At 42.3% G+C, this 27,098-nt stretch overlaps 1 protein-coding gene across 16 annotated transcripts in view; it reads right to left on the bottom strand.

The window, feature by feature from the left end:
- robo2 (roundabout, axon guidance receptor, homolog 2 (Drosophila)) overlaps nt 1-27,098 on the bottom strand; it is a 310,454-nt gene that overhangs the window by 152,106 nt on the left and 131,250 nt on the right. The window contains exon 1 of one of the 16 annotated variants that reach the window (XM_037083096.1): nt 8,608-9,457. The exons of the other annotated variants lie outside the window; for them this stretch is intronic. Coding sequence (XP_036938991.1) covers nt 8,608-8,662 — 55 coding nt within the window. The 5' untranslated portion in view covers nt 8,663-9,457. Of the gene's footprint in view, nt 1-8,607; nt 9,458-27,098 lie in introns of those variants that run through there. 16 annotated transcript variants of the gene reach the window in all.

Below are 27,098 nucleotides of genomic sequence, written 5' to 3'. Positions count from 1 at the left end.
TGTGAGGGAGCAGCAGGGGGGAAACTGGGGGTGGCGATGGGATGATGTTACTGGATGTCCTCGCCTTTGCACTGGCCTGCCGTGACACTCGCAAGCAGCCCGCTCCGCACCCCAGATTCATCTTCTTTAGGGTGGGCTGTCAGTGGCGTCACACCACATGAGCTCAGCTACACCCCAAAGACGTACAGCTCATCTCGGTGAGGTGTCGCTAAGAAAATCCTGCTGTATTTACAGGAGTGGATTCCAGCTCGGAATATACGCCGAAATCTTCAGAGTGAAGACAGAAAGTGAAATAAGGGATGTTCACAGGTGCAGAGCTGCTGCTTTAATTCCATCTTCTGTTTCAAGAGAGGGAAAGGAGTTCGAGCTTTGCAGGCTAGCAAGCTCCAATGATGAGCTCTGTTCCGCATCAGCGCTCTGCTACTCTACTGTCCCCCCTCCTCCTTTCTCCTGCTAAGATCTATACTCTGAAAGCAAACACGGGGGTAATTCTAGGAGCTGTTCTCAACATCTCACTGCATCCATGCCTGCCTCCGACAAATATCAGATAGTATTCCACTCTGAGTGTATTTTGGGCAGTGGTGTTGTGGGGTCATATTGACTCTGCGTCTGTGGATTTGCCCTCTCTCCCCCATGCAGTTGGAATATATAAATAGATTACTGTGGGAAACAGAATATCTGATTTTTGCTGCAAAGGGCTGACTTACATAGCTTGCATTTCAAGCAGTTTTCACCCTGTTTTTTTTTTTCCTTTCCCTAAACTTCTCCCATTCTCGCTTTTCATTCTACTATCAGTAGCCATGAACAGAAAGGAATGATGTTATCTTTTTTCAGCAGATGGTGTGTCTCAGAAGATTGCTGACGTGAAACAGGAAACTAGAGGAGGGAAGGGAGGAGGACATTTAGACCTCCTTATTGTGAAGTGCAACGTATCAATGAGGGTGCTGCTTCCCCTCCATACAGGATGATTAGTGCAAGGAGTATGGAACCAGCTCTGTGGGGTTGTCAGGCCACTGGTAGGGACACTAAGCTGTGTGATGCAGATTAAATGATTTCCGATGCCAGGGCCACTCAAGCATGCAGCCTGCTGCATCACCCCACCTTCTTCAGACCTCTCTTTTCCCATAGATCCATCTCAGCAGCCTGTGCTCAGCCATTTTCTTGCCTGCCTCTGCCTTTGCACTACAGTAGTAGCTGCCTTGATATTAAAATATGCTGTGCTTGTGTGCATCAAATCCCAGAGCATGTAGTAAAAAATTAAGAGGTGACTGAATGATTAATGATCTACTTTAGAGGAGCCTTTGACTTAAGTTAATGTCCACTTGCTCCAGTCAATCGCTGGTCTTCATTAGTAGAAAAATATGCCAATATAGCTTCATTTTATCTGATCACTTTCATCTCTGTAAATTTGCTATAAAATCAAATAAGCAAGCAGCAGAGTTTGTGTTAGTGTGTGTGTGTGTGTGTGTGTGTGTGTGTGTGTGTGTGTGTGTGTGTGTGTGTGTGTGTGTGTGAGCTGGCCGCAAATATCTCACATCACCAATCCCCTTCTTTTAAGCCTGGGCTACTCTATACAGTTCCTACTGAGGGAAGTGCAATGAAATGAATGGCATCAATTGATTCTCCCTCAAGCATTGTAATCTCTTTACCTGCATTGCTGAGCTGGCCTCGCAGATTGAATAGGGCAAAATAAATATGCGCTTTATTGCTTTAGAAATGAAGGCGTAGGGGAGACGAGGGTGGAGGAGGAGGCCTTCAGGTGTCCGTGATACACTGTGTTGAGAGATGAGTGGATAATTGGAGGTGTACCGAGGGTGCTGACCTGTGGTGAACACATCGCAGTGTCCCTGCATGTCAATGAGGGCAGTCACCACCTCCAGCCACTCCACATGTGAGCATGAGGAATAAGAGCTGTAACCGCACACCATCCAAGTGATGGACTCAAAGAGCAGAGCAAGGTAATGAAATGGTGCTTACAGCTCACTGTTTGTGTGTGTTTTTTTTAAGTCAAGATGAGATTTATTAAATTTCTATTCCACGGGACACTTCATCCGGTCTGGCTTAGGGTGACAGGGTCAAGGGTGCCTGGAGTAAGTGGATGAAGGACTTGTTCAATTTACTCAGTCCCATAAATCCACGCTTACACAAAAAAACAATGGGCTTTGATGGTTATTAATGGTGCTCACAAACACATTCACACACATGCACCCCACTACATTTCATAACGCGACCACTAGCTGAGAGCTACTGGGCCTCTAAATGACGAATGCCTGCAAGCAGCTCTCCAGAAAAGTCATCACCATCCTGGAAGTGAAACTGGAGAGTTCAAACGTTCAAGGATGCGATTAAGGCTTTCTTCCTGCTCCGCCGCCACGGTTGTGACACTTTGGTTTGTGCAACGTTCCACACTGAGGCTTCAGCCACAAAGCCAGTCTCACCAGGAGCCACTGTATACAGTAAATCAACTCACGCGTGGTCATGGCGGGTCAGTTCACAAGGCAGTGTGGAGCCATGTTTTTTTTTTGTTTTTTTTTTTCCAGCAGGGACATTACAAGAACAGCTTCTCACAGCACTGACATACAGAACATATTCAATTATTATTTATGTATAATCAAATGTCTCATAATGAGAAGGCTGATTTAACAGCATTTTTAGCAGCTGAACTCTTACATACATAATTACAGCATATATTAACACACACTGAATACACAACATGGCTACTTAGAAGGATATTGCCAGGAAACACTATGTTGCATAACCAAATGAGGTAAAATAATTGTAATATACTGTTTTTGCAATTCATAAAAAGTCTAATTAACAATTGATGTCATTATGGATTAATCTGCCTGTTTTTTTTTTGTTTTTTTTTCATGAATTTTATTCTATAAAATGTCAAATGATTGTTGAAAATAATCGTCACGATTTCCCAGAGCCCAAAGTGCTGTCTTTAGGTCACTTGTGTTGTCTAGAACAGTCCAAAGCCTACAGACCATTAATTTACTATAATAAAACTAATGCAGCAAATCCTTACATTTATTAAGCATAAACCAGAAAATGTCTGATTTATTTTTCTGAAAAAAATATTAAATCAACTAATCGTTTATCAACGTAGTTGGCATTTAATTTACTTTTGACCAATGAGCCAGCTAAACTGTAAATGTTTACATGCCCTGGTAAACATGCAGCGGGAAACATTAAAAGACACTAGGTTACTAAAGTTTCCACACAGTGACAGACTATTGTTTGAAGTCTGTGTACTTGTGTTTGGTTGGATTCCCCAGTTAGTTATGTGGAAGAAAAGGTGCAAAGCTGTCACGGCTGGGTGATCCATAGACCAGGCTGGAGATGGAGATGGTGAAACAAGACACTTATTCACTGGCTCCACCATTCTGAGCGGCATTACAGCTGCGCCGGACTACTGCTGTGTGTGACGGATGTGTGCCGAGTGTCATGCTCTGGCTGTCCATCTTCACACTTCTCACGCTGAGAGACAGCTCATGCATTTTTATCACCAGGCCTGACCTCATCTTCAAGACACTGGCGAGACACACTCAGCTCAGGTACAGCTGTCACACAAACTCTTGACAGTGAAGGAGGTGCGTTACTGACTCAAAACACAAAGTAGGTAAACAAGAAGGAATGTGATAATGACTAGAAACACACCACAAACATGTATGTCCAATAAAAAGGTTGTTTTTTTAATTCAACACAACTGCCTTCTTACTTCATCCTCTTAAAAAATAAATGCTTTGTGCAACCACAGTCCACAGCTGCCAGTGTGCATTCGTCTGCCTCTCTGTTTACAGTGTGCATGTGGGCTGAGCACGTATAGTTATAGAGTTGCATGCACTTCTGTGAGTCATTCAACCTTGACATCCCACCCTTCTATTGGAAGGTTGCTGCGAGACAGCCAACCAGAGGGCAGGGTGAGGCCAACGGCACACAGAGTAATTAGATGCTTCCCCAAACGCAACGTTTCAATGCAGCGTGCAGCATAAAAACACAGATGAGATGAACATGCTGTCTCTTCCACTACATTTAAGGCATCACAGGCTTGTGCTGTACTTTAAACTGTCTGCGTTTTGGCATGCTCTTAAGATAATCAAGTTTTGTGGAGACGAGAACGCTCATCACATCCACACTACAACAGACGAAATCTGTCCCACACAGAGGCAGTTTGGATTGTAAGCGCTGGCTGGGTATTTGTCATTGATCAATAAGGTTTTGTTCACTATCGTCTAACCATCCAGGGATTATATAAGAGTCATTAGATCAACATTTTCTCTCTGCTGGCCTGCCTAAAAGCCTTGATCGCCTGTTGGCAAACAGAGCCAGAGAGAGAATAGAGCGAGGATTATACGTGTCTTGGGGCCCAGGGGGTTAAGCACAGGTGTGTATTCTGTAAGTACAGGTGTGTGAGACAGGTGAAGGCCCCAACCGCTGGCTTTACCTGGTAGTCAGCATGCTCAATTCATCATATCACTCCTCCCCCATCCCTACCTCCACACACACCCACACACACACACACCCACACACACACACACACACACACACACACACACACACACACACACACACACAGCCATCGCAGGTGTATCACAACCCCCTCAGTGTTTAAATTCCACCCTCATGGACAAGCCAACGATGGATAGTTGAGTGAAAGAGAGAGACAGTGAAGGAGAAGAGTCTGGGGAAGTTTGGAAATACAAATCGTGAGGACAGATGCTCATCCTTTACTGCCTACCTGTTAGCCTTATACCTCTGTCTCTCCCTGTTGTAATCTCTCGTCCTCTTTTTGTCTTTGTTTCTCTAGGCAAATGCAATAGGCCATTTTCTGCTCTGTAAATGTCAGGGGTATGCTTGGCTGAGACTTAATAAAGCGGAGGTAAACCAGGGAAAAGTGGTATTACATCCCCTGCATTCTGCTGGTCTTACAGCAAAATCAGCCATGTGCATTATCTGTCACTGACATTTTCTCTCCCACTTCTGCACTCTGAAAATGCAAAAGCATTAACCAGCGTGATCCCAGAATTTTAAACAGCAGTGAAACATTTTATATTTTTGAGTGATTGCAGAACAGAAGAGGTATAGAGCTCAAAGTCTATCCTGAACGTTTGGAGTGGAAGGCAGCTGAAATGTGATCCACGGAGTATTCAGACTTGGCTGTTAAAATATCATAGGAGCTGACAGGCCCACGTCACCGGTCAAGTAACACTTATCACACACACACACACACACACACACACACACACACACACACACACACACACACACACACACACACAAACACATACACACACACACACACACACACACACACACACACACACACGAGTGTAAGCTGATTTTCATCGGACAAGTGTTCACCTCATTCTTTGTTCCCTGTTCATTCACTTCCTCTCATGATCACCACCTTTGTCTTTATTCTGCACTCATTTTTGATGTTAATCAGAGAACAAACAGTCGAGCTCTTTGATGCAGAGGAGAGTTGCTTCCTTGACAGTGATGAGACCGTGAGAGACAGTAGAGAGGAGCTTCCTGTAGATCTCAGATGAGGGTTCATCATTACAGCAGCCCCATTCCAGCAAATGAACCGCAATTACAATAACGCTGCCTAAACGCTGCCAACTCAAGCAGAACAATCACATTTGGGGCGAGACATCGCAATGGCTCTTACACAATGACCTCAGTCTGCCTCATCATTCACCTAGACTATTTTAATCTGGGCTTACTTTCCATTATAGGGCAGTACTTTAAACCTCTCTCATTCAATCACGACCATCAACAGAGCTGTTAGTCTCCGGGGTGCGTTGGTAATAAAGCCTCATCCTCGCCATTTCCCTTTAAAAGATTGTGTTGTTAAACAACTCCTCTCTCAATTTTTGTATTTGATTACACTCATTTTATCTCCCCCTCCCCCCTCCCCCGACACATACACAACCACTCTCCGGGTTTGAGTTTCTATTGACTCAGCATTACTGAAACCACAGCTCTGCTAGTGGATAGAAAGCTGTATGCTGTCTACAGCACAGAAGACCCCAAGTGTCTCCAAAGCCTCTTAGACAGATTTAAGTTGGGCCATATTTCAGCACCTCTCAGTGTGTCACCCAGGATGGACGTGATGTCACCAGCTCCTACATCACACGCGAGCATGCGGGAGATCTGAGAATAGCACAAGGTCAAGAGTGCATGTCCACTATGCAAAGCATGTTCTAACCCAGCTTCAGAAGCAGAATGGTGGAGTTTAAGAGATAACCAGGCAGCTGCTGACTGGTGTATTCCTGGATATGTCTCCTACTACAATCAATCAGGTTGTTATTTTGTTTTTTTTTAAGTGAGGGGACCCTGTTTTCAGCTGCAGTCTTCTTCTTCTTCTTCTGAGCGCTTAAAACAACAGCCAACACACACTCCGTTTCTCCCCCTGACTCTCTCTCCAGCTCACCTTTTCTCCTCTTTCCTACACACTAGCAGTATTAATCACAGCACACTAAACAGTGACTGACGCCATTCACAAGGCTTGGCTTTGTTGGCAATGCTGCCCAGTGAATACAACTCCAGACCTTTTTGTCTGCCTAAGTGGACTCTTAGAGGAAGCTCCTCCCTCTCCAAGGACCCTCAGATTACCTCTGAAAAGGGCTGGGTGATGGGTGGGTGCTGCATGGGATGGAGGTGGAGAGGGAGGAGGACGGGGGGGAGGTGGGTGACAGGCAAATGATTGGGAAGATCCGCTGCTCCCGGGGAGTTGTGCACCCTCTCCCTCTGGAGAGCCAGCAATGCCATCAGCCACTGCTTAGCAACCAGTGGGTTTGGCTGAACAGAGTGAAAGACGCCAGAAAAAGGTAAAAGAAAGAAAAGGGGAAAATATTCAAATCCCAGCAGAAAGGGGACTTGATTTGCTAACTGCAGAAGACATGAAGCTTCAGACCTAAAAACTTGCAGCTGTGAACAACAAAAGCTCGAGTTGACAGGTGAAAGAAAAGAAAAAGGGGGCCTTGCAGGCTCTTGCATTCAGTGACAACAAAACCTCAGCTTTACATACTGCTAAGTTGTACAAACAATACAAAGCAAACACATGTGTGAATCATTGCTCACAACACAGAGCTGATAGAATGACCCAGTGTGTGACTGCTCAGAAGAATTATTTCCTCGTTCTGTGATCACAAGGCCCACTGTGTCTGTGTAAACTTGTGTGTGACATAAAAAGGACAGCTTTGAAAAGGTGTGTCTAATTCAAAAGCTGCACTCTAATTGTAATCACACAAAGGCTTATGTATTTTCAAAGTAATGTATCTCAACCCCTCCCATCATTCCATCAGTCACAGGTTGGACCAATCCCAATCACGATTCCCGTCACCTAAGCCCTCCTATTTTGATGATTGATGTGAGTCATCACAGTAATAACCTGCAGTGGAGGCTGTTTTAATTCCTCCATTAAACCACTTTTTCTTGTGGAGGCCAGTGAATCCCAAAGAGGTCAAATCAGAAGGAAAAGATGCTGATTTAGCACTCAGCAGCTGATTGGATGACGAGGGCTGAGGCTTTTGGCTGCAGAAATTAAACAGTATCCATCTCATTTGCATCATTATTAAAGTTTCATCAAACAAATAGCAATGATAGCAATGATGAAGTGGGGCACTGTCCCAGCTTGGATTTAAGCCAGCTTACACCACGATGCACAATGACAGCACTGAAATCCTGACTGACCACAGCAGCAGCATCTACTACAGAGCAGAGGCAGGGCGTTCACAGCACATTTGCCAAAACACCTGCAAGTCAGTTAACCTCCAGTCCACAGGTTTACACTACTTTCTGTTGTGTTAGACTGTGTTCCTTTGCTTCATCTGAATACTCACAGATATTCTGGATTTGTTTGCCATTGATACAAAAATCCTTTAACAAGCAGAACTGCTCTCCACATCTGCATCTGAGAGATAACCTGTAGCCGCTGCAACAACCTGAGACTCACTCACACTCAGACGTCTTTGCTTTACGCTCAGTTTCAGGGAGGAAAATTAAATATTTTCTGGCTGGTCCTTCAAAATCTGAATACATGACTACCATTCAATAATATTTACAACTTAAAAACACAGATGGCTTCTTCAATCTTTTGGATTGAAATAAGATTAATAAGATCTCTGCCCTAATTGTACTCTCCTGAGAGGCACCATCAGCTGCAGTGGATGGGAGAGTTATCTGTTGAACTCAGCTGGTTGTTAGAGGGGTTACTATAAAATGTGCTGTGTTTAATGACTGATTTTTTTTTTTTCATATTTATACCTGAAGAGAAAAGAATCGCTGAGATGAAACGGACTAAAATGAAATCACAAAAGCATAATGTGTGCCTATAATAAACAAGTGTATCTGATAACAGCTGTACAGTTTACTTCACTTTACTGTTCTCCAGAAATCAAAAATCAGATAATGAATCAGATATTTGTCCTGCAACCCTCAGTCCAACAACATAAGCCAGTTTATAATGCTGCCTCCAAATCCAACCTGCACATGAGTGGTGCCATGCGCATATCTGGCCAAATCTATGCAAAACAGAGATGAATATTTTAATAGATATAAGAAGTTTTACATAACGTCACAGGTTAGGAAACTTACCATCAACTTGAAAATACAGTAATCCGCCAACAAGGATGAACGCTAGCGGACCCATACTAGCATATTAAACATCCACGGCGGGCGCGCAAATCCTCGAATTCACAGCAGGAAAAAAAAATATCTCCAAAATGAGAGGAAAGTCTACTCCGTGGTTCTGGGAGTTATTGAGAGGTCCTAGTTACTGACAAAAAGCCAGTTTCAGTGTCCAAAAACTGAGATGATCCATGTCAGAGTAGGTCACCCGGAGCTGCTCGGGGTGTTCATATCCAGCAAACCTTGAAACCAAACTCTCGGTCTTTGAGAATTATCCCTGTTTGCCCCGCGAGTTCATCCGCGAATGTCTGTTTTTTTTTTTTTTTTTTTTTTTCCTTTTCTCCAAGAAGACTTACGATCACAAGCTAAAGTCCAACAAACGTAAGTCCACAGTGGGAAACAAGCGAAGGCTGTGCACTTCTTCTCCGCAGGTCCTCGGTTCCTCCAGGACGCGTCTCTTCAGCGGTGCCTCCACAGTTCAACACATGGCTCGGCTGACACTCTGACTGGGAACCAGCCTTCAACTCTCACGCATTCCCAAAAAGTTGTTTTAATACAACGGGAAGCGGCTCCCGAACGACCCATGTGCTTTGCCTGGGATATAGCGCTGTAAATGTACAGTCATACAAGTCAGTTCAACATCCTCTCCGTCTCCCTCTCTGCTGGTTTGGCCGCTAGGAGCGCACGGTCTATGCGCACCCGGCACAGCCCGCAGCCCACCACACTGAGGCTTGACACACTTGCACGAAACACGGATCGGTGAGGGGAAGACGAGCAGCGAGAGGGGAAGAGAGTGGTGGAGTGAGGGGAAGGAGAAGCAGAGGAGAGGAGAGCTTGGATCTGAGTCCAGATCTGACTGCAGTCACGGAGACATCGAGACTGTGAGCCTCCTTATCCTGGTCAGACAATCAGTTCAGACAGATGTGTTGAATACACTCTGTTCACACACACGTTTCTCCGTATCTGCTTCACATAAATCTGAGCAAAGAGGACAAATCTCATCTTAATATAATCAGATAGTCTGACCACCTAATTACCTCAATATTCACTGGACATTTTAGCAAAAAAACAGCCAACAGGCAGCACGTGTGACATTGTAAGACCAGTTTAAATAAAGAACAAGAGAATACTGAGGAAGTGTAATGCACAACATCTGAATGGTGGAATCACAGATCAACACACTCCACAGCTGAATGGTACAGGGATGCTAATGTATTGAGATATTGGAGCAGAATTGTAAATATGATCTCTGTCAGAAATCAATGAGTGATTGACCGAGCAACTGCACCAAGATGAGCGGAGAGGCGGCCTCTCTGCATACCAATGTTGCACACACAGACACAGACACACACACACACACACTTAAGTCCTCTTCAGGGCGGACAAAGACAGCACGCAAGAAAATCACTACAATCCAAGATTTAATGAGAAATTTGGGTCACAGCAGTCAGGACCGTGGACTTGCTTGGGCTCAGAGACAGAAAAGGGGGTCTTGTATGTATGTATGCATGTATGTGGTCTGCACTGCTGCCCAGCAACCTCCCTCCTGCAGCCCCACCAGGTCACTACAGAGTGAGCTATGAGCTGTGAGCTCCCCCTACTGGTGTCACTTATAGCAGCCGTCTTGTCTCCAGGCTTCTTGATACTGCGCTATCATGTGGTGTAAGAAGAGGAGGCAGCATGTGTAGCCCCAACAGAACTATTTGCTATAGCAACGTGATTGATATACCATAACTGTGCCCTCACATGTATGTTTGTTTTACCATCAGCAGCAGAATAAAGCAGATTTGATAAATACCACATCAGAAAGAGCTCCTTCAACACTGAGTCATTTTAAAATGAGATAACTAGAACACCTTGTAGCAACATAAAGCTCATTTACACCATCACTTCAAGCGGTTTGTAGAAGTAATAAAAACTAAACACCCCCCTTCCCCCTTTTCCTAAAATAGGGCACTACTGTCTCTCTCTTTCTCCCACAGAGCACTGCAAATGCAAACTGGTTTATAACTTACGGAAAGCAAATACTAAAGCTTCAGCCAAAGTAAGCTGAAAAGAAAAAGAGAGTTTGGCCACACAAACATAAACACATGTAAGATAAATCTTTAAATTGCCCCTTTGTTTTTACCTGAATAGCACCCACTAGCAGGGGCACAACCTTAAAGGCTTGGGTTTCCCACTTTATGACTTACATCAAAGTCAGCCATAGAACAAAGCCATCAAAACTCACAGTATGTGCCCTGAAGGTGCCTGTGAAAACCATACTCGCCCAATAAAAAAATAGAGAGACTAGCACCATGACAGGATGGCTTTGGAAAAGGGAACCACTTCTATTGCCTTTAATAACAGCTTTGACTGCTCATGGGTTCGCCCCCCCCCCCCCCTTCCGTTTGTTTGTCAAGCCGCATGTTCAAGCTTGCCCTATAAAGGCCTTACTGGGGGAAATGCGACATGTTGTAAGTTTGCTAGCTTGCTCCCATTGCAGGCGGCGCTGTCAGCTGGCCAGACACAGTGATTTGTCTTCATATTTTAATATGTTTGTGAGCTGCATGCAAATGCTTCTTCTTCTCAGTGCCTCTAGTGTCCTAGATTCTACCAGAAGCGCACACGCGCGCACACGCACGCGCACATGCACGCACACACACACACACACACACAGACAAACAGAAATTTATTGTGTCATCAGTGTTGCTGAAGGTTCAAGGCGAATAAAACAGAGAAAAGGGGGGATTGGAGAAGGGTAATTTAGTAAGAAGTAACACAGGCTTCAAACATAAACAATGGAGTGTACGGCTTCATTGATGGAAAAGTAAGTAGAGTATAATTCTCCCTCAAGCCGAGCCTTTTATCCCCCACTTTCAATCACTGTATCTGTAGTGGAGAGAATGATATTCTGCGGGTTTCTAAATATCAGCTGAAAGTGGATTTATTTTAATTAAACTAGAGGCTGTGTTTACTCAGGGCAAGGCATGTTACATAAAAATGAGATGGTGGGCTAAGCCATGAACTGATGACTCACGGACACTATAATATGAGCTCAACGCTTCACTCCACTGTTGGAATATCATCACGGATCTTTTATTAGGGTGACATTCATAACATTACTGACAAAACAGGGATTGCTGGGTTGATTAGTTCTTTTATTTCTAAAACAGCCAGCATGCAGATGAGGTGTAAACACACATAATTAAGTGTGACCTCACTGAGGGAAAAGCGAAGCAAGAGTGGTGGTTTGGAAGACTGCATCAGCAGAAACCAAAGATATTAAAAACATGACAAAACACAGACTTGTGTGTAATTACAACCCTTTTCCATCCCTGCAAAGATGATCTGAGTTCACCACCAAACACTGAAATGGATCATTTGTTTTAACCTAAACTAATCATGCCACAATTACTGTCACGTTTTGTGCCATTATGTTTTCAAATTGAATCAGAACTAATAATCAATCAGATAACTTCCCATTATCGTCCTCAGAACATCTGCTCATTGATGGATCCTGGGTGGAGTCATTCATTAGTGAAGGTTCTATGGTGTGACCCACATCCATCCTCGTCCACTCCGCGACTGACATGACTTGACCGGTCAAGTTGATTGCAGAAGTCAACTGACTTTTGTGGCAAAATTGGGTTAATTAATGACTGTCTATTAAAATGGTCCAGTGTGTAGGACTTAGGGGCAGAAATGGAATAAAATATTCATAATTGTTTCCACTGTGTGTTCGTTATCTTAGGATGAGCCTTTTCTATCTACAGTGGAAGTGAGTCATCCTCCATGGAGACCACTATGTTGCACTGCCATTTTCCTACAGTAGCCCAGAGCAGACAAACTGGATACTGGCACTAGGAGAAGGCCTTTTTGCATTTTTTGCATTTTCAGCTGTTATTCTAGTTAAGAAGTGGAGATGCTAAAGATGGTGAGATGCTAGATGATAAACCCCAATCAATATTCAGGGGTAAAACATTTGGATATCGATAAGCACATTTTTTTTGCAATGATCTCTAAATGTAGTTATCAAATACTTCTGACAAAAATATGTAATGAAGCAGGTACATTTTAACAATAACCTGCGGTGAAACTGTAAATGTCACTTGGAATGTAATAGTTATAAATTACCCAAAGCAACTTTTTCTGCATTATGAACGCTAAAATAAAGTTATTTTAGAGCATATTGGACAACACATATGCCGATACATCTTTCATAGGCCAATATCAGCCATCAATAGCTACCAACTGATAAACTGGTCAGCTAAATACACTAAATCCTATACATTGATCATATGATGCAAAATAGCACCTTAAAATAAAATGGTGAATCTCAAAGCAGTTTATTAGCTGCACCCTCTATTTTTCTTTCATGCAAATTATAAATGATGTCTAATTCAAAGGCTCAGTCTATAGTGAAGAAACATGAACGTCAAGTGTTGCAGTGTTGTTATTTTTGTAGATAAAAGCACAGCTGAGGATCAATGGGGGGTCCACAAGTGGGAAGTGTGATATCTGCAAGACAATCGGGAGTGTGTTCAACAGCAGCACACACACTGGGGGTTTGGAGACACATTCCAGCAGAGACGTTTTCTGCATTTTAATTTGCACATAACTAAGGCCCAATCCAAATGCAAACGATGAATCAAATGCAGACAGTGACATAATGTGGAGTTTCAGTGAGGCTGTATGTATGTGTCTGGGGGAGAGAGAGGAAAGTGTTTTTAATTGTGAGCCAGGTCAGAGGTTCAGGTAGAAGCATCACTCATGATCAGATCAGAGTGGTATTTGGGGAGCTCTTAGCTGGATATCTTTCATGGCTGAGTATCCCCTTACTGGGTTTGGGTCTCTGTGTGGGGATGATTAGGAGCTGGAGGTAGGGGTGGCGGTGTGCAGAGGAGGGGGGTGATGTGCGGAGGGGTGATTAATGTAGATGTCAGTAGAGGCCCTCCCTCCTGTGCTCCCTCCCCAGCATCCGTAATGACACCTGGGGAAGGCAGAATGGGCCTACCTGCAGCCCAGGCTCCCTCAGCAGGGCATGATTCTTCCCCATGATCCTCCTCTGTCAGCAGTCCTGTCATTGGGCTCGGATCAGGCCCTTATTAATGGGCCTCTATGTCAAACATAGATATTAAGCTGTGCTCTGCTCCGCACTATCCTCGGCAATAACACCCACATAGGCACACACGCACTGACACGATCATTTCTACACAGTGCAGTGACAGACACAAACACACACACACCCAGCACAGTACAACACACTCATAAGTCATAAACACATCATGACATGCACGTAAGCATCGGTTGAAATATTACTTTCTTATTTAGCAAGTTTTACAGAGTCACTCCCAGCATGAGTCCATAGATCTATTAGATATCTCTGTTTCACTCCTCTCCTTCCGCTCTTTAATACACATAACCCAATATCACATTATGCCGAAGAAGTGACAAACCTCTCACTATGATCCATTGTCCAACAATGCAAACCACTCCGCTCAGCAGTGAATAAGATGAACACAGCTTCAGAATGGTTATACGGCTACTGAGTAAGGATTCAGTAAAGTTGTGGCAGGCAGAGTAGACCCATGTTGGCGGAGCCTCGAAGACTCGAACATTGAGGGCTGCTTTTGCCATTTAAGCTTGTGGTTTTAACATGATACATGAAACGGGGACATTTACAGGAACCCAAGTTTTTGGAGACATAACACAGCAGATTTGGGTTTATTCAGGGTGATAAAACATTTAATGGGAGTCAGTGCCACACGTTAAATTCTGTACTTTCTGATACTCCCTCAGAGGGGCTTAAGGACGGGGCCTTACAGATGGAGGAAGTACGGAGGACAGGACACCTGAGCTCGATGTGGAGAGAGGCTTCTATCAGCAGGACACAAACTCTGTATGTAATGCATCGCCCCTTCTTCCTCTGTGTTCACTGAAAGGCAAAGGAAGTGAGATAGGGGTGCCCTATCAAATGTTGCAAAACTGGGGATTATTGTGTAGGAATTCATGCTTTTCACATTGGGTTCAGCTCTGTCATTTCCTGTTCTCTCCTACATTAATGTCAAGCAAAGTACTGAATAAACAAGCCGTCAGTGGGAGGTTTTATTTGAAAATGTATGTGAACAAGCAGCAACTACAAGGCAATCAGATAAGATACAGCAGAGCATATTCATTCGTACCCATGTTTACTAATTTGGACTAAAGGATTTTAAAGTTTGACATTTTTTAAAAGAAAACATTAAAGCCCTGGAAATCTTGATTATTTCTCCATGAAATATTCATGATCAAATAAGCAGAAGCCAAAGTTAAAGTTGGGGGAAAACATCCTTAGATGTTTTATAGAGCTTAAAACTTATCTGTTTCATCATAACTTTGTGGTGGTGATGTGGTTTCAGCAGATTTTACTGACAGTGACTTGGCGACGTAAGTAAACAAGCTCTGAACTCACCACATGCTGTTAAATGGTTGCTAAACTCTGATTTGTGCTCATAAGTACATGATATCGCCCTTTTCTCACTGAGTCTGTATTTGAAATAACCAAATCAAAATCTTGTCTTTATGCAAGATCCCATCACTCATAACGAGGAACTGATCGAGAAAACATGAAGCAAGTTTTTCTTTTCTTGAGCCAACCAAAGATCAGCACAATGAAATATGATGATAATGCTGCAGCACAAAAAATACTCTCGCAGCTCCAATGACTGAACAAAAGACCGTCTCATATTTCATTTAGAAGATGAACTTTTATGTTGTCCTAGATGGTGATGGTAGCATTTATTTTTTTTCCACTGTCAAGGCCATTTGAAAGAAGCTAGTAACAACACTGTGTACTTTACCCAACACAAGAGAATGTGTGAAGTACACCGAGTTCAGCTGCAGGGAATCCAAAGTAAATGTTACAAGATGTTTTGCCTTCTTCCTCCACCTTTTCTATGTTATGTCAACCTCTCTCTTCCTCCCACTCTTATTAGATATTCCAGCCCCTCTTCTTCAACCACATTCCTGTCATTTGTGGAATTTCCCTGTCTAGGTGAAAAACAGCCCACTCCCAGAGTCCTGAGAGCAGCAGCTAATTAGCTGGCCTACTTTTTCCTGAACACAGCCGCTTAATCTGCCTCTGTGGAAACTCATCTCAACTGTCATCCCCCACCAAGGGCAGGCCTTGATAACAGGGTGCTAGTCTTTGTCATGACAGGACAGGGTAAACAGTTTGCTCCAGTGAGCGATGGGCAGCAGCCGCTAATGAGTGAGAAGTGAATACTTGAGCTGTGACAAGTCAGAAGAGAGGGAACGAGAGGAAGGGAGGACAAGAGCTTCTCAAGTATCTCTCCAACCCTCCTTATCACTTAAGACATTGTCCTTCCTCTCTCCAGTCCTCCTACAGCTACAGACATCATTAGTGAAACTCTGTGGAGGCTCCGTTTCCTCTGGTTTATAATCGCCATAGTCCTGCAAAACTGACCAGACTATACAGACTGATAGGACTGGTTTCATTCTTGGAATGCTGGAACCCACTGTGCCAATATTATACAATGGTTTCCGTTAAATTGGGAAGTTACTTATTTTCATTATCCCTGCAGGAAATTCTGAAAGTGACACATTTGGTCGCATAAACACCCACGAAACCCAAACAAATGGATTTATTTAAGCTATCGACATCGTTTATTCACAGTAATTTCCTTCCACCCTCATTAAAACATTACTGCAAAGTAACACCAAGTCTCTCAAAGACTTGGCATAAGCATCCTCAATCAGGGCACAAGAATTTACAAGTCTTGTTGGGGAGAATAAAACTTTATACGACCGGAAACTCAACACATTTATATGTCTGAGCTGCGTTGTGTAAATTATAAATACCATAATTAACCTGTTGCGTTTCACACATGATTAAATCCATGTAAATCACAGTATATGCCCTGTTCATGTCCCATTGTAGTGTTTATTTTGGCTAGTGATGTGTTTTAAAGAGTGGGGAATGAGATCAGCTGGGAACAGTTTTCAGATCAATTGGTAGTGTTAGTTTGATCGGTAGCACCTTGCTTCGTGCCAGCATTGTCACACACACACACACTGGGTGCTATATCCACTGTATACATTTTCTGTCCTAGTGCTCAGTGGTTGCTACCAAGCCTTGTGTGCTATTATAGCCTCTACTGTATCTGCATTCATCATTAAGAAACAGGCTTTTTGTTTGTTCTGTAACAGCCGTTCTCATTTAATATCACTAAGAATATCTTACTGTATTAGCTGCTGCTGTAAATATTTCTTATTCTTTGTGAGAGGAGGCCGAGTGGGTGTGAGCATGAACTAAGACTTTAATTAAATCTCCTTCTGTAGTGGTGGCATGTGATCAATAAACAGTATTTAAGGATTGTTAGACCATCCAATTGTTGCGAGCCATGCAATTTATTTTCTGTGTTAGCAGGTAGCAAATGCACAGTGGAAATCTCATTATCCTGCAGATTTCACAATCTCTCCATTAATGGCAGTGTTTATTGTATTGCATTATATATAAGATGGCATTAAACTCATTCTCATTCTTTACTGCCTGCACTCTATAGATCGGGAATGGAAAATAACTTGGAATTTCGGTGCAGCAGCTCACCCAGTTGTGAAAACGCAATTATTTCCTTCTGTACTGACTTTACTTCACAGCTGACAACTGTGAGATCTGTGATGGAAGACTAGGATGATGGTAAGATTTGATGCTGCAATCTTTAACAGATTTAAGTATCAGGGAAAAAAATAGGACATGAAAGTTTACTAACTCTTCCTGTCACTCCATTTATCAATGTCTCTCCACTCAATGTTGTACTTTTTCACCATGTTTCAACAGCCTTAAGCATGTACTAATGCAGTATGTGTGTCTCAACCCAGTATTCTCAATTGTACACTGTAACACAAAACATTATAAAGTAACCTACTGCAGCTAAATCTAATTTTCAGGGAATACGTTGTGTATAAACAGTTTATAAAAAGTAAAACTCTCCTTTAATCTAATAAAAGGCTGTTTCTTTTTTTGCACACAGTCAAGATTACACTCAAAAATCTGTACCCCATTACACTCTCAACTATGCACTCACTTTTGGAATAGAGCCCAGAATTAAAACTGCTCCTCTCACCACTTCTCTCGTCCCCACTTAAACCCTTTCAATCGCCCTGCCCTCTCTGTACGCTGTAAACTGTCTGTAATCATGACTAGAAAAACAATATTACCCTGCTCACGTCCTTCCTCACCTTCAGTCAGGTGTGAGCAGGAGAAAACATTAATCTCAATATTCAGATTTAGTAGCCCAGTGGCCTGGGACAATTTGAACATCTGCTGTCCCCTACTGCCAGAAAATGAATTTTGTTGCACGCTTTAGTGTGCAATGTTGTCAAGTACAGCTCCATGCAGCAACACAACACTCTAACCTGGACGACTCGACAAACAAATAGTCACGTTGGAGGAGCCAGCTTCTTTGAGCAGCTTGGCTATGAAATCAGAATATTAGATGCTGAGTCTCTGATTTATTGATACCTGGACATAGACTCTAAAAACCCTCGGATGGCCCCGCCCCTGCACACTGAGTGCTATCGACAGAATCAACCAAAGGCAATACACATCAGAGGTTCAAACTTAATTGTCCCCCAAAATGGAAAGTGATTTAGAGCCTTAGGTCACAGTCAATCCCAAATGACGCATTAGGGCACCCCAACCCATGCTCGATCAGGGACACTATGACCCTTTTGAGGGGGGAGAAAAATGTCCAGACATTGGGGGAGGCCCTCGGGCACCCCAGCCGCCATAAATGCCTCAATGTCTCCAATCTGAACTGAGTGATGGTCTGACACTGATGACACTGGATGCTAACATGTTGGCCTGTAATTATTTTTAGGTATGGTCTCCCACACACACACTAGCAGAAACACAATCAATGCCTACAAGCAGCAGGTGGTGACATGGTAAAGGACCAGAAAAAAGCTACTCTAAAAACATGTTTAGAGTATATAGCATGTTGAAGCACCTCACTGGGGAATAGATTGGTATCATTTGTAAATGACAGCTGAGTTGTTACATGACAAGAGGCTGCAGTTTGGCTGTATCATTCAGGCTACGCTCACCTCAAACCACTGATCTGGTAATAAAACAATGGAAGCATGTAAGTGGATTCCACAGGGTGTAAGTGGATTTCACAGCAAGCAACTTTCCGCAGCCACTCCTAACCTGTGACCTCTTTCTGTGTTTGCTAACTGTCCACCACAAATAATTCTAACCCCCCTCAGCCGAATGAATTACACAGACAGTATGGATCGTCATAGTCTCTTCAGGCCTTAATGAAACTGGGCTTGTGCCCCTGACATTTCCATCCCCCCCGAGGGCCAAGCCTCGCACGGCCAGAGCCTCGTACCCTGGCCTTGCCACTTCACACTCTAATTGCTGCCTCATAAGCAAGCACCACAGCAACAAATCCAGTTAACGACAGTGGCATATTGATCGCTGGCAGGCAGGCAGGCAGCACCCCTGTCCCTAGGTATGGGAGGAGGGGCACCATTGCTTTTACAACCTGAGGGATGGCCTGCACCCAATAAAGAGCAGGTCCCTGTGACAAAATAAAAACCAAAAGAGGGTCAGAGTGATACAATTACTGCTCGGCAGCTCTGACCCTAACTGTAGGTGAACAATAGACTGCAGGATGATGGTAGGAGTGGGGGGGCAGAGAAGAGGGGGTCCTCATTATAGAGGTAGGCCGGGAGACCTGTTCAATTTGCTCCATTAATGAGCGCTGAAGAAGCACTTTCACGCTGTCCCAACAGAGCCATTACAGGCCTAGTCTGAGCACTGAAGAAGTCAGATTCCGCACCGTGCCACAAATACTGCCGGCTGCACTGGGACATTAAGCCAAACAGACCTGAAAGCTATGAATACACAAAGGCGGCTCAAATAGCAGCCTATAAATCCATGATGTCATCGATACAAAAATGCTGCATTGGTACTTAAAATGCTTTATGGTTACACAGAATGTTAATCATAATTTCACTTTATGTAGTGTGTTTTATTGTATTTTAAATATTGTAAACAACTCTAAAGATGTTATACAACGTATGCTGACTGCGACGGCAGAACTCTGGGTGTTTTATGCAGCAAACAAGATGCATAATTGGAAAATGAAACAAAGCATATTAGTCAAACTCCTCATTTACATATTAGAATGGCACGAAGAAAAAGGCAATGCTGCATTTTTCCTCTAATTTATTTGTGTGGCAGAGCACAGTAAAAAGGTGATAGAATGAGGCCAAACAATGGGAAGCTTAGTGAGACTGCGTTTCTGCTTAAATCTAACATCCATCAAAGAGGCTATTTTTCGTACAGTTGATACTGTATATTGTACATTCACCGAAGCCTGCAAGCATCAAAGTTGTAAGCAATCATCAAAGAGCATTTTTGCACATTCCATAATCTGTTTTAATGCAGCACTAAATTACTGTTTTCCATCGCCTTTGTTGTCTAATCTGGCGTTCTTTCAACCCACACTGTATCACTCCGTCTCTTCCTCCAAGAATAGCTGTCTTCAGTTCTTAGCTGTAACAAAAGACAGGAGATGCTGGCGCTCTCTTTTATTTCAGGCACATTACAAATTCTTCCTCAAATATTTGTTCTACTTACTATTGTGACTGAATCCACATTTTACTAGTCATGTGTATATTCACATTTTCAGATGGTATTAATTGTAGTTGTCTCTAAGGTGTTCAGTAAAGATAACACTGTGCAAAGCCATCTTTTGGGATCTCTGTGCTGAGTTTAAAGTGTAATTTCATAATGTGATGTTATTTATACATACAGTAAATCGCTGTTTTCTTCATTAACTATCTAAAATTGGGTTAGTGGGTCTCAGTTGAAACAGGTCAGTGTCTGTCCTACTGTAGATTGTGTGAGCAGTGCACAGTAAATTACTTCTGCTATACAAAGAGTCGAAGACGGACATCTGGTTTTACCATAAAACTACAAGAAGGCCACATCTGGACGAATAAAATTAGATGCTGATTCTTCTGGATAACTCTCTGTTGTTACAACATAAACCAGACTCAGCAATGTTTGGTTTCTGGCACTGCCTCTATGTGTCTCTCAAAATGTAACAAATTCCCTGTCCCTTCAAAATGTTGACCCACACGAGCCTCCACTGCTATGGCCCACGCATTTCTGAACTGATTTTTCTGGCATTAAGAGACACTCATAAAAGTTGAACGATTTAAAATGTGTGATAGATATAAATCTTCTCACTCTTTCTCTCTATATATAGTTATTTAAAAATCTGGTTTCAAATGCATTTTGTTGCTCGCTGTTACATCCTTCCACTTCACCATAAAGCGTAAAAATGTAGCATCAAAACAGTGTCTGTCAAAAATAGACAGTCAGTGTGGACAGAGGATACACATGAATTGCTGCTTTATTAAGTTGGAAGCAGCAATTAAATGGCACAATCTGCTATAATTAAGAGTTATTAGTACACTTTTAATTACACCATTTTGTCACACCCTTGTTATTACACACTAAGACTTGAAAACATACTGTATCTTTCATGGAAAACAGCAAAATCTGAAGTTAGCTTCAGAAAGATAGGAAGCAACAGAACGCTAACCGCTGCTCACCATAGTCTTTGCTGTAGCGACAAGCTGCTGTTAGCACGTTAGCACTATTCACAATAGTGGTCCTATTAGCTGACTCTTATCTGCTTGGATCATGAGAGTGCTTACTAAAACCAGGCTCAGCCACCTCCTAGTAAACACAGCTGGACACAGCCTCTGACAGCAACAGATGCCAACTTGCCAAAGACAGGGCATACTGTACAGAGTACAGCGGCTTCCACAAGGACTCTGACTATCAGGATGGGAAGACACAGTAACAGGAGGCATGAAGCAGAACAGGAGAGAGAGACATCAGCCTTGAAATAACAAGACAAATGAGCTTGTCTTAGTGCAGTTAAAAAGAAAAAAAATAATTCAGACATGTTGGCTTTTATTTTTCTGTTAAGTAAAGAAAAAAAGTGTAAGAATACTTTTTTTTACTTCCTTGATAGTTTGTTTATTATGAGCGAATTTGCAACTTATCTTACTGCTGCAACTGTGGCAGCTTATTGTGGTGCAAAGTTTTATTACAAGACAGGATGGGCCAGGGCTAGCTGATTAGCATGCTAATTTCAATAGACATCACTGCAAAAAACTACACATATCTTACATGATTTCCATTTAGTATAATGCACTACCCTGGCACTTTGTTTCATCTCTTTCCTTGTTTTGATTTCCAGTTAATACAAAACAAAACAGAAGCAAGAACCTGCGACAATGTTACAGTACACAACCATAAATCATAAATGCATTCCCTGCAGGAGTGTATTACATTAATAACAGAGAATGGATGTAAAACCAAACAAACAAAATCACAATGCAGTCACATGGGAGTGAATACGTTCTGAGAATGAGACTCAATAACCTACTTTTAAAAATTACCATGAAAGAAATATTCTGCTAAAAGGCTCACTTGCCACGATCCGTGTGGTCAGTGTTAAAGCCTTCCAGGTGGTAAACAGAATAACTGTGTGGGCATGTGGCCTTGGGTCAACAACATTATTTGGATTTTACTACACTGCTGTGCACTGCCGCTGGCCTTGAAACTTTACTGTGTGCCATTATGGCCTGACACATAAAACTGAAAAGGTCATCTCTGTTCTAAAAGCGTGAGGATGTTACCTTTACAACAGAAAGTCAGACAAAGATAGAAATGAGAGAGGGAGAGAGAGAGAGAGAAGGTGACAGGAAGCATCTATATTTGCTATCTTTAAAAAAATGAAACTATAAACAGGTTGTAAGATAAGGCGCATCAAAATGAACACTCTTCGCAGCATTATCTGTGATCTATTCATGTTGTTTTTCTTCCTCTCGGAAGAGTTTTTGTTGGTATTTACTGTGCAGGAGACCCTACTGGATTTGTTTTGTGCTCCTTATTGTCTGCTAGCTATAAACTGAAAATGTCTATAAGGTCTCTTGTATAGCAGATTGTAATTGTACTCCCACTATCTTTAAGATCAAAAAGAGGATATAAGAGAAAACAAGAGAGGATATGTGGGTCAAAAGGGAGTGCAACCATTTAAACGTGGTGAGCAGTTTGAGCTGAGCTTAATGATTTCTGTGAGACGGTGTCATCCAAACACCTCGCAGAAAAAGGACCTGTTTTAATAAGGCCCCTTGTTCTGAAACTACCTATTGATTTTCACTGTGGTGGGTTGTGGGGCAGTGACCTGCTCTGGTTCCTGGCTCCAACAAAAGCTAAATTGAGCCATTTAGAAGCTGGCTCAGTCTTTAGAGACTCCGGCTCGGCACCGACACCCCCAGCCAATTTATTTCCATCAGGTGGAACTTTTTTCTGCAGAGTTGCACCACAATGGAAGTGCTGCTGAAGATCCTGGCACACCATTTTCCTCTTCCTTCCATCAGTCTACTGAGTTTGGGTCTCACCTCCTTGCTTTATTACAGTTCTACATTAGACTTTTAACTCTGACCCAATTACACTGCAACAAGAGTACTGCTTTTTTTTTTCTTCTTTTCTTCCCCAAATCACAATCAAGTATTGTGCCAGGAGAAAGTTGGAGGAACTGCACTTGCAGCAGACTGTCAAACCTGTCGGCCCTCTGCTGCTGAAACGAACTGAGTGGTTGAACAATGCACGAGCGAGGAAAACAGCCATTCGCATGGATATGAAGGAATGCACATACCACTCACACGCAACCATGTATGCAGAAGGATATATCTTGCATGACACACATCATCCTCATCTGCCATGATGCTAGCAATAACTCATATTGCAATGTATACAATGTGTCTCAAAATCTATTTGTCAGTGAGGTTTTCTGATGTTTGGAAAAACAATCAAAAGGACAGTATGTGATCTCTAGGATTTTTAACACACCTAAGATTGATCATGATATAAAGTTGTCCAATTGTCAGTGTATAGCAAAATGCTGCTCCTAAACACACCATATGCAGAACTTTCTTAAATTCTCCCTACATATGATATACAACCTGTTCTTCAAGGAGAAAACTACATGTGTGCTTATACTGAGTAGCTGTTCTCAACACATGAGCCTCCATCTGGAGCAGAAGGTTGTTTCTCTTTTAGAATGGCAGTCATAGACTAGATCTCACACAATAATTATTTTCTCATTCTTGGTGAAACACACACAAAAAATATCAATAGTGATATCAATATAAGCCTAATGCTTCCCATCCCTTTCACTAATAGCTGTAAACGGCTGTGGCCATTACAAAGTTCATGGACGCCTGTAAGAAGTAAACAGCCAGCTGTAGCACTGCTCTTTCAACTGTCTCTAGTAATGAAGTGAAGAGGAGGATAAAGTTCTGGGAAAGCAAGAACTATTGTTGCTACTATTGTAAAGGGTTACGGTTAAAGTGTCCAAGGAAGGTGAGGAGTTTAGAGGGTGTTATTCCATTACGAGAGGCTTTTATTCAGCTGTCTCTGCATGCCACATTCCATATCACCAAAGCGTAGTGTATAGTCATTTTGCTGTAGGAGAAGTGTAGCAGCACACTATTGAAATCCTGGTCAGGGATCACATATAAGCACATAATGCACTTTCCATCCGAGTGAACTCTTGCTGAAGGAGCTAAAAAAGATGAAAGGAAGCTGAGAAACCGTCTTATAAATTATCTGAACCGGAGATCAAACAAGAACCACTTTATGTCATTTCCTCGATCAAAGTTAGGAACAAATCCAAATATTTTTACTCTTTTGAGAAGCCATGAAAAGAGAGGGTAATTCAGGTTAAGAGAATGTGAATACTGTGCTATAGGTCACTAAAGTTACAGCAGTACACGAGGATATCAGAAAAAAACATGAAACAGTGCTCAAAGGCAGAATGAGAAAAACTGATATGAAAGTAAGAGAGGGGGAAAAAAACATTCAAGGTCACCCTCGTTCTTTTCCCCCGCGGCCACAAAACATTGCAGTGTACAGTGCTGCAGCACATTCATGGCTCAAACCAATTTTACCAGAGGAATCAATATGGCTGAAATATTGGGCTTTTATGAGTTGCTACATTCAGCTGGGGGCTGTGTGAGCAGAGTAATGTGTTCGGCTAGATTAGATTTAAACAGCCAAGACATTGAGAAGGGGTGAAACAAACTTACAAGAAGAGAACAAAGAGGTGCACGAAGGCTATGATTACTGTAATTATTGTTATTATTTTTATTGATTGATGCATCAATACACTTCTGGAGCTCATGTGCAGAAGATTTGATGATGGCATAATGTATAGTGAGATGTAACTAACTGTTGAAACGTATTTAATATTTACATTGGTGAATTGTGTAAAGTATATGACTTTAAAGAGATGGTGTTTAAAGCCTCTGAGCAAATGATAATTGATTTTTATTCATATTTCATGGTGTTTAATTAGATAAACACAAGGCCCATATTTCCTTTTGCCATTCATTATTTATTGAAATCTTGCTTTGTGTCAGCATATTGCTGCAAGGCGAGGGTTTAATGAGTCATGCAGTTTTATTTCTTTAGACGACCTATTTGCCCCACTTCTCTCTATTAAAAAGAAATAAGCACACATCATTCCTCTATTTCTCATAAACTACAGTAGTGCTATAGTGTATACTTACATAGTATTAATCATCAGAGTCCCTGGTCAAATATATCTAATTATTATTTACAACCTGTACCGTGTCTCCAGTGTGGTGCAGGTGGTTCTTGTGGTTTCTGACAGCAGCCTCTCTGAGACCTCATAAAGTCTCGGAGGTGTGGAAAAGAACATCTTGTCAGCCACGCTGCCACAGAGCCACTGCTCAACCAATGCCTGAAAAGAGCAGCTGAGGAAGCCATTACACACAGCCGTAGTGCCAGGGAAAAGGGTGGGCCGCTGGGGCCCCCTGGCAGTGTTACAGTCATTAATGCCCTCAATTTGCCTTAATGGCTTTCTCAATCCCAGCCCTCCATTCCATTCGTCCCCACGCCAGACTGTATTTCGTCTCCTCTCACTGCCTGTAATTAATCCATTCATCTCTAAAAGATCCGATCAATGCTGTCTGGAATGAGGGCTGCCATGCCAGGGGAAGAGTATGGGAAAACATGTAGTTTGGTCAAACAGTGTTGTTGCAATGCTGTAAACTGGACTGAAAATTAGTTTACTGATAAAAACACAAGTGTAACTATTGGTTAGCTGAAGGTAACACGTTTACTACGTAACATCAATAAAATACAACATAGAAATAAATGTTGTTGAAAGACGATATAAAAACCCTCCAGCACCTCAACACATGTCTGAACTCCCACAGTGAGCTATTACAAAACTCAATAGGATCATACAGTGAGCATTCCTACTGGAGATGATTTTTCAATTCCACTCCCATCACATTACTTTTCCGAGCTAAATGTCATGCACAGTATATATAAAAAAATCCATTTCCAATTTATGTATTTTAAGGGGAAGAGATATTGTGCCAGGGGAGTATTCCATATGAAACTAGATCCAGTTGCCATCATATCTATCACAAGGTCTTTGTGAAAGGAAAGCTTGTTAGAAGTACATGTTTGGGCTGTAATTGATTCATTTTGGCTAAAAAATGAAAAGCCACAACATGTGTATGTATTTGTGTGTGACTGTGTGAGTGTCTGTTTTCATGATTCAGAAAGGCTGGTTGGCAATCATGCAACACGGGCCCTCCCACTGACCCCACCACTAAATCCCCCTCCGTGGTTTGGCCTGGGATCAATAAGTAATTTTTTGGAGCTGATTAGTTTGCAGCAGGAAGGTGGTCACTGTCTGATCTGTCCTAAGGATATAATCAAGCACTAAAATGTGGCATTATTTCCAATGTGATATGAGTGGGCTGGTTGTAACAGTATGATGTGATACATGTTTGACTGGAGATGGTGATTATGGACCACGATTCAGAAAAAAAGCAGCTGATGGTCTGTGAGGACTTGGAAAAGGAAACTGTTCGCTGAGGAAAAAGAGGCATTTTTGGCATTAAGAAGATGAATACATGCCTCTTGAAATGAAAAGAAATCAGTGTTAATGAAGAATCACTTTGACTGGTTTTGATCAGTCTTGTTGTTGCTTCAGTTTGTGAAAGAAAGAAAAAAAAAAGCTTGGCTACAAAGAAGTGATTCAGACTACAGTGAGAGCTGCAGTAAATTCTGCTGTTTTTATCCCTGAGAAGCTGGTCGTGACACCTCAGAAATGAGAATAGAGGACATAAAAGAAATGTGTGACTCGGGTGAATTCTCACTGCCCATCATTTTCGTATAACCAGGCTCTTACAATAAAACTGCTTTACTGCTGTTCAGAATTATGTGCCAACTTAACTTATTCGTCATATGCTGTTGTAAGTTTACAGTTAAGGACGATCACAACATACAAAAAGTAGGACACAGATTCTCATACAGATGCTTGCACACACTTTTATGA

Source organism: Acanthopagrus latus, chromosome 2, assembly GCF_904848185.1.
Source record: "Acanthopagrus latus isolate v.2019 chromosome 2, fAcaLat1.1, whole genome shotgun sequence".
NCBI lineage: Eukaryota > Metazoa > Chordata > Actinopteri > Spariformes > Sparidae > Acanthopagrus > Acanthopagrus latus.
Note: the sequence above shows the minus strand (reverse complement) of the source record. Positions and strands in the feature narration are given on the sequence as shown.